This window comes from Monodon monoceros, unplaced genomic scaffold (assembly GCF_005190385.1).
Source record: "Monodon monoceros isolate NGI ecotype Baffin Bay Population unplaced genomic scaffold, NGI_Narwhal_1 Contig3263_ctg1, whole genome shotgun sequence".
Classification (NCBI taxonomy): Eukaryota; Metazoa; Chordata; class Mammalia; order Artiodactyla; family Monodontidae; genus Monodon; species Monodon monoceros.
In genome coordinates, this window is record NW_021699185.1 from 20,238 (window position 1) to 29,226 (window position 8,989).

Below are 8,989 nucleotides of genomic sequence, written 5' to 3' on the forward strand. Positions count from 1 at the left end.
AAGGAGGCAAGAATATACAGTGGAGAAAAGACAGCCTCTTCAATACGTGGTGCTGGGAAAACTGGACAGCAACATGTAGAAGAATGAAATTAGAACAGTCCCTAACATCATACACAAAAATAAACTCAAAATGGATTAAAGACCTAAATGTAAGGCCAGACACCATCAAACTCTTAGAAGAAAACATAAGAAGAACACTCTATGACATAAATCACAGCAAGATCCTTTTTGACCCACCTCCTAGAGAAATGGAAATAAAAACAAAAATAAACAAATGGGACCTAATGAAAGTTAAAAGCTTCTGCACAGCAAGGGAAACCATAAACAAGATGAAAAGACAACCCTCAGAATGGGAGATAATATTTGCAAATGAAGCAACTGACAAAGGATTAATCTCCAAAACATACAAGCAACTCATGCAGCTCAATATCAAAAAAACAAACAACCCAATCCAAAAGTGGGCAGAAGATCTAAACAGACATTTCTCCAAAGAAGATATACAGATTGCCAACAAACACAGGAAAGAATGCTCAACATCACTAATCATTAGAGAAATGCAAATCAAAACCACAATGAGGTATCACCTCACACCAGTCAGAATGGCCAACATCAAAAAGTCTAGAAACAATAAATGCTGGAGAGGGTGTGGAGAAAAGGGAACACTCTTGCACTGTTGCTGGGAATGTAAATGGACATAGCCACTATGGAGAACAGTATGGAGGTTCCTTAAAAAACTAAAAACAGAACTACCATATGACCCAGCAATCCTACTACTGGGCATATACCCTGAGAAAACCATAATTCAAAAAGAGTCATGTACCAATATGTTCATTGCAGCTCTATTTACAATAGCCAGGACATGGAAGCAACCTGTGTCCATCAACAGATGAATGGATAAAGAAGATGTGGCGAATATATACAATGGAATATTACTCAGCCATAAAAAGGAACAAAACTGAGTTATTTGCAGTGAGGTGGATGGACCTAGAGACTGTCATAAAGAGTGAAGTAAGTCAGAAAGAGAAAAAAAAGAAAATGGTCAGAAGAACCTAGGGTCAAGACGGGAATAAAGACACAGACCTATTAGAGCATGGACTTGAGGACACGGGGAGGGGGAGGGGTAAGCTGGGACAAAGTGAGAGAGTGGCATGGACATATATACACTACCAAACGTAAAATAGATAGCTATGGGAAGCAGCTGCATAGCACAGGAAGATCAGCTCAGTGCTTTGTGACCACCAAGAGGGGTGGGATAGGGAGTGTGGGAGGGAGGGAGACGCAAGAGGGAAGAGATACGGGGACATATGTATATGTATAACTGATTCACTTTGTTATAAAGCAGAAAGTGACACACCATTGTAAAGCAATTACACTCTAACAAAGATGTTAAAAAATTTTTTAAAAATCCAAATGCCCATCAACTGATGAATGGGTAAAATAAAATGTGGTGTATTCTTACAATAAAATAGTGTTATTTTAGCATTATAAACGAATAACGTTCTGATGCATGCTACAAGATGGATGAACCTTGAAAATATTATCCTAAGTGTTAAGAAACCTGACATAAAAGGCCACATGTTGATCACATGTGTGATTCTATTTATATGAAATACCCAGAATAGGTAAATTTATAGAAAGATGATACTCATTCATGGGTTCCCAGTGCAAAGGTGACAGGGTTCTCACCCCACCACGGATACCTCGTATTTGCCTCTCCCTTTATCCCCCACATACATCCTAGGCCTCTCAGGGGAACACAGGCTGAGACCCCAAGGTGGCCCTGGGTCTGAAGGTCGCTAAGCCCTACTGCAGGGGAAGGGAGACACAAGCCTTCCCCACTGGCTCCATGCTGGAGCCGAGACGCCATGAGGACAGAGGCAAATCTAGGCGTCCCGCAGTGCCCTCAGACAGTCAAGTGGCTGTGGTTTACCAGGGGCCAACACTTCCTTCTGGGCGACAGCTGTAGGGCAAGATGCATCTAAAAATCACCTGGGAAATCTTGTCGAGGGCAGATTCTGAGTCTGAGGCGGCTCCTGGCTTCTGGGAACGCTTCCACATGACCGTGATGTGCAGCCGTGGTCAAGAACCCTGTGTCAGACCCTGGTGCCCGGAAATGAGCACAGTGCTCAGGGGAGAAAGGGCCAGAACTAAGGGCAGGAAGAGCCGAGATAAAAAATTATTTTGCTGCAAAATAAGTTCTACATTCTTCTTTCTCGGTAGGATTTTTAAGAGCAAGGCAAGTAACTATGTGTCTGTTTGTTTAATCATGATTAAACAGGAAGGTGAACGGAGCAATTTCTCAAGCCTCCATCCAGTTCTCCAATCCTATGCTATTTAGTCCCTATGGGGCAGGGGGGTGAAGCTGGGGAAGGAGTGGAAGTCTTTTTGGAAAGCACCAATGAGTTTTTCTGATGTGACTGTGAGGTAGAGTGAAGAGTTACCGGTGAGTATTTTTCCTAGGATATAAATACTGCATATTCAAGCAGCTCCCCTCTCTCCTCGCCCCCATCACACGCTTGTTTTGCTTAAGTGGAATTTGCTTCACAATTCCTCCAGGACACAAAGCTGCTCTGAAGCCCCCCGAGGAGGGAGACAGGTGACTGCACAGGTGTAAGACACCTGGGGGGGGCGGCTGGGAGTCAGGTGCTGGGGGACGAGCTTGTCTTACTGGACAGCTCATTTATCACCGTGCTTTATGGACGTGATCACGGACATTTATCTTAGCCACTGTCGCATTTCAACTTGAGTGATACATTTTCATTTTAAATCAGACTCACAGGGGGCCATAGTTCTTAGGGAGGATAAAAACAGACAGGTATACTGAAGCCTGAGACCGGGGTGAGGGAGCGCCAGAGGCCGCGGCTGGCCAGCGACTCTGCATTCCTCCTCTCTGGCTTGGTGGACTGTGTGGGCACTGGCATCCATTAATTTCGCAACAGGGCTAAGAGCTCCACACCCAGGGCATCGGCAGGCTGGATGCAGGGACCTGGCCTGAGATCCCAGCTGAAAAGGGCTGCTTTTGGCTCGGGCTCCTTGGGGAAGAGCCCTCTGGACATTTCATCACAAGTCCCTGCCACCCTGGACCATGCGTTCCTTTTCCCTTTGCCATGTTCTTCCCTGTAAAGTGATACCTGCCCTGTGGCCACAGAAGGAGGAAAAATGTAGGAAAATGTTATGAGTTGTAATCCCCGTAATCAAAGAAGCCATTCAAGTTTCCTTTGGAGACAGCTGTGCAAAGCTATGGCTGCCTGACGAGCTCACGCACGTGACATCACTTGGCTGCGCTGAGTCTCAGCAGCCACGGAAGCTGAAGTCTTTCTGTGACGACCCTCTGGTCCCACGAAGGTCTCCTCGAGTCAGGTCAACAAAATGACTGCCCACCTCTACACTGAGGGAGCACACGTGACACCTGTGTGTTTCCTTCAGTGGCAAACACCTTGACAGGCTCACAGTATCCGTTAAACCTCACTCACTTCACCCCCAGACACAGCAGACACACACCAGGCTTCTGGATGAAGCAGTTAGGTAGCATTTTGTTTTCAACCAGCGAGGTCACTCCACGTGGCTACCAAGGCTGGCAGGTACCGAAAGTCAGGCCACGTGCAGAGCCAGAGACTCCGGGCGTGGCGGTTTGCCCCGCAGCCCTTCCCTCTCACCACTCACCTTCCAAAGAAATGCCACCCGAGGTGCTGTGACTTGGCGGTGGGGAGAAGTTAGGGTCCAACTGAAATAATATGGTTGATTCAACTCCGTCTCGACACTAACAAAAGCGTCACAACACTATGGTGCCGCTTTCCAAAAGTTAGTGTCTCAAACGGCAGTTTGGGGAGGAAATCCTCTCTTTGACCCTTCAGCAAAATCTGCTATGATAGCAAACAGGAGGAGGATACGGAACGCAGTGTTCTGGATCTAATCCCAAACATTTAAATCACAGCGTTAAGTAACATCTTCTGTGATACCAGAAAATACCAGGCTTTCTTTCCTTCCCTACAATACCTTTCCATCATCCAACTGTGTTTTGCAATTACAAAAGCAAAAAGTACAGATGCCCTTGTAATTATCTGCTGGGAATAAGTCTGAAACAATTAGGGAGGAAGGGAAAGACACCCGTCAGCTGCCCCGTAAGAGGCCAGCAAGTCTGTGGGCGTCTCCACTTCACCGGCAACTCTGTCTGCAGCCAGGTGGAATGAACAGCAGAAGTGGTTCTCCATATGAATCGAAAGACTCGGAGGGAATGCATTCTCTTGGCTGCCAAGGAAGGGGCTGTCTGGATGAGGTGAAAAGCAGCCCTGGCACGCTAAGACTGGAGGACTGAGCAGGGGGAACAGGCACTGAGCTGATCTCCCCCATCACTGGACAGGAAGAGCAACCTACCACCCCTTCCAGACCTGGACCACACGCCGCGCCCTGACTGGCCGTAACCTCCCACTGCCTCCTCATCAATTCGAATACTCCTCACCCTTCAAGGCCCAGCTCACGTCTTACTTCCTCCAAGACATGTTTCCTCCTAAACTTGCACCTACAACAGTTAGTTGTTCTCTAACTGCTTTAGGCGTGTAGCACTCACTCCTCCTAGACTGTGAGCTCCTGGTGGGCAGAGGCCATGCCTTACATCCTGAATCCCCTCAGAGCAATCGGCATGGAGCTAGATGCTCGATACAAGATGAGACATGCTGTGGAAGGACAGATTAACAGGAGAAAGGGATACCATGAAGGCAAGAAAACCTTCTCATGCTACAAAAACTCATGGGAGACCACAGGAGTAAAACGCTCTCCCCTTCCTCTTCCACCTCCAAAACAGATGGTTTTGTACTGTGTCAGCAAAACCAGTGGGTGGCACACGCTGTCACTCCGATTGATTTCACAGTGAGGCTGCGAGGAAGCTCCATGGGTGAATCGGAGATGACAGAGATGAGCAGGGGCCTCTGCCTGAAGCATGGTCTACAGTTCAGCATGTCAGACTCAAAGACTTCTAGCCTTTCTTTGACGTTCTCCAAGAAAAGAGGGTCATGCCCTCTGCAAGCCATTTGTCCTACTATTAAACAATTCATTCTGTTAGAAAGTTCTTGGCGAAACAGGGTGCTCCTTGTATACTGAGACGGGTCCCCAAGCTTCCATCTACCTTAGACTATCTCATTTTCAAAGGGTCCCAATGTTCACGCCTCCCGTTGGACAGGCCCAGCATCAGCACCCATTATATGTTACACAAAAAGATGAGCGCCTGGGTTTCTCTGCTTACCTCCAGACCTCATACAGCACAGGTATGCTTGTGAGGACCCGTGATCCCTAAGTTTCCTGCACAGGGACCCTCAACAGTTTAACATGGGACATCTCAGCTCTATTCTGTTTTGACGTACTTTAGACAATTCTTAGACTGACCTTTTCAGTTGCTTGGAGAGTTCTGAGAACTCCAGAATGCTCTTTTGAGGTGACCAGGTACATCAGGATTTCACAAAAACAAAGCTAGAAATGTCTGATATAGACATGTCCTACCCTGATAATTACCCCAGAAGGATGCAGCTTCTCACTCATATCTGGATGAGGAATAAATATGTTATTAAATGCTTATGTGCCTGGCACTGTGCTGAGGACTTCAGATGCATTACCTCATTTATCACAACAGTCCATGAAGTAAGTATGACCATTCTACTAAATAATGAGGGAACCCAGGCTCAGAGAGATTAATTTACTCGCCCGTGGTCACCCAGCCTAGGAGTCTGGGAGCTGACACTGAAATCTAGGCCTGACTCTGAGGCCCAAGGTCCAACCACCAGGTTCTGATGGCTCCAGTCCAGGCCGCGCTTCTGCAGTCTGGTCTTTTATTTACAAGCTGGAGAGGGCAGGGAGCAGCTCCACACCAGGCCTCCAGCCTGGGCCCAGCCCACAGGACCCCACCTGTCCCCTCACTCCTCCGAGACACCTGTTTGGAAGAAGAGTGAAGAAACGCTTCACTGACGTAAGCAGTTAAGATGTTTGCCAACCACCACGCGGCAGAGCAGGGCAGGGTGATTCTAGTCCAGCCCGAGCACAGCCAGCTGGTGACCCTGGGCAGCTCACTTCCTTCTCGGGGCCTCCCTGGTGAAGATGCATCTTAAATCAGGAAGCACCCACACCTACACGTACAGCTAAAGTGAGCTCAGGCCACAACACACTTTCTGCCGCAAACTGCCACCTTCTATTTTCCATCTGAAGTTATTTCGTTAAACAAACAAGGTGTTGGCCACAGCCCATTGAATTGCTTTCCTGCCCCACTAGTGGGTTGCGATGCAGTTTTGAGAGACACTGGACTCAAGATGCGGGATTAAAGAAACCTTTCCGGGAGCCCAGCAGAGAGAAGAGCCAGGAGCCGGAGTGGGGCCCGGCTGCCAGTAGAACACGGTTTGAAAACCAGTGGCTCGACAGCTCCCTAGCGTGCTTGTCAAGTTCTTAAGTGGAACAAACTATGCCTGGTCTGAACCCTGTGCTTGGAGCACCACTGAAAGGCCATCCAATCAGCCAGGCTACAATGCCTGGACTCAAGATTGAACCACTGCGCCCGCAGCCTGAGCCCCTTCCGCTCAACCAAAAGGCGATGTGGACGCTGCAGGGCAGGAAGAAGGGGCACAGAGCCTTCACCTAAGAGGGGCAAGCGTGGCCCACCTCATTAATCGTGGAGTTGTCAGCCAGATGTGTTCAGACCCCAAGGTCCAAAAATGAGATGGAGCCCCAGGACACTCCTTGTCTGTTTTCTAAGAAGAGAGATGTGGTTGAAAGACAGTAATAGCAGCCTTCTACCTCCAGCTGGAGCAGATCATTCTGAGCAATGCTTGAACCTGCTGGGTTTTGAGAAGCTGCACGGATGTTGCGGATTAGTGACAGTTCTTTGCACCTTCCAGGTCAAATGCAAATTCCTAATTCCATCAGCAACTTCCTTCCCAGGTGCAACATCTGGGAGCCGTTGATGGTTAAGTTGTTTCTGGGTAACTGACCACTGCATATGGATGTTTCCTCAGCTGCAGTGGGAAAGTGCCAGGTGGAGATGGCAGGAGGGGGGCTGGGCTGCCTCTCCTCCTCCCCATTTCTGGCTCCTTCCTCCTTCTGACACTTAGAGGACCTTCTTCAGACAGGTGGGTCCCTGTGGAAAATACCACAGGCTCTGGGTTGCTACAGTGCCCTGTTCAGCTCCAGTTCCTGGCAGAAGATGTTTGGCTTACGTGATTTCACGGGGGCTAGTTGGTCGCTATCCGTACCCCACCCCTATTGCAGGCCAGTGTCCAGCAGAGGGGATCCACGGTCTTGGCACAGCTTCAACAGACACTGGGGTGGCTCAATGGCCTATCCACGATGCAAATCAGATCGTGATAGTGGTCTTTTAGCTCAAAGAAATGACATTTTCCATCATATATCTGATTCTATATTAAAAGGTAAAGGGGTCCATTGACAGATGAATAAACAAAATGTGGTCTCTACATATAAGGGAATATTATTCAGCCTTAGAAAAGGAATTTCTGACACACGCTACGACATGGATGAATTTTAAAGACATCATGAGAAGTGAAATAGGCCACGCACTAAAAGACAAGTACTGCATGATTCCACTTACACGAATCATCAGTGTAGAGTCATCAAAATCATAGAGACAGAAAGTAGAATGCTGGCTGCCAGTGGAGGCAATGGTGAGTAGTGCTTAACGGGTACAGTTTCAGTTTTGCAAGATGAAAGAGTTCTGTGGATGAATAGTGGTGATGGTTGTACAAGTATGAATGGACTTAGTACCACTGAACTGTACACTTAAAAATGATTAAGACGGTAAATGTTAGTGTATTTTGCCACAATAAAGAACAAACAAGCAAAAGGTAAAGAGGACAAGGTAGGACTTGGGCACAGGAGAAATCCCCTTGGCAACTCCAGCCAGCTTGACACCCAGACCAATGCCAAGTTGAAATCTGAAAAGCTGTCCAGGAGGATGTTACCGTTGACACCCATATTTCTCAGCCCAAACTGAAATTCTTCTGTCTGTCAGTGCCCTGCTTGAGCCCTCAGTGTTGGGGAACATTTCTGGAGGCTCTGTCTTGGGGGACAGCACATAAGAGGGTTCCCTGGGGAGCCAGGCTCCAGGGGCCATGGTACCTGGACGGGTAGCCAGCTGCGCTGATCCGAATGGTCTCCAACACCCCGCACGCTCGGAGCTGCTGCACTGCTCTCTTCGGGTCAAAGCTGAAAAAAACAAGACAAGCAGTGAGTGCCACACGGCAAAGGAGTGGAACAGGGGAGGGGGAGAGCCCGCCCCCTCCTGCACAGGCACCCTGGAGCTCAAGGTCAGGGGCCAAGCACAGACTAAAGAACAGTGACTGGCAGCACGTGAGCCATCTCAGCATCTTCAGGTCTGTGCACATTCTTATTCGCACCTGGGATACTCCTCTTCTCTGCCCCCCGCATTCTGTCCACCCACCAAGGCTCATTCCTGCTTCCTCTGCAGAGCCTTCCCTCATTATTTCCATACACAGGGGCATCTGTCTTAATTCAACGGCCAAATCATATACACTCGGCACCACAAGCATTATTTGGCTCCAGAGTTAAAAGGGGGAGTGTCTCAGGTCACGCAGACCTGGGTTTGAATCATGACGTGATCACTTATAGCTGCATGTGTGATTTGGGGCAAGTAACATAAACTTGCACGGCAGTATCTTCATCTGTCAAGTGGGGATCATAGAAGTACCCCTTTTAGAGGGTTAGTGTGAAGACGAAATGTAATGGCCCACGAGAGCAGTGAGAACAGCGCCTGGCAGAACATAAGGGCATGCGTGTTGTTAGCTACTATCATGATAGGTGCCCAGTTAAGAATCATATAGATGAAGAACTTTATCTTCCTGTCTTTAAAGACATGAGCCATGACTTCAACAACTCACCCCCCCTAAAATGCTACGTTTAGCACTGAGAACCCAGTTTTTATTCTGGGTGTATGTGTGTGTTTATTCTGGGTGTATGTGTGTGTTTATTCTGGGTGTAC

At 48.1% G+C, this 8,989-nt stretch overlaps 1 protein-coding gene across 1 annotated transcript in view; it reads right to left on the bottom strand.

The window, feature by feature from the left end:
• LOC114902758 (unconventional myosin-Vb) overlaps positions 1-8,989 on the bottom strand; it is a 324,214-nt gene that overhangs the window by 15,622 nt on the left and 299,603 nt on the right. Inside the window, exon 17 of the mRNA XM_029235361.1 lies at positions 8,110-8,196. Within this exon, the coding sequence (XP_029091194.1) occupies positions 8,110-8,196 (87 nt within the window). The remainder of the gene's footprint in view (positions 1-8,109; positions 8,197-8,989) is intronic.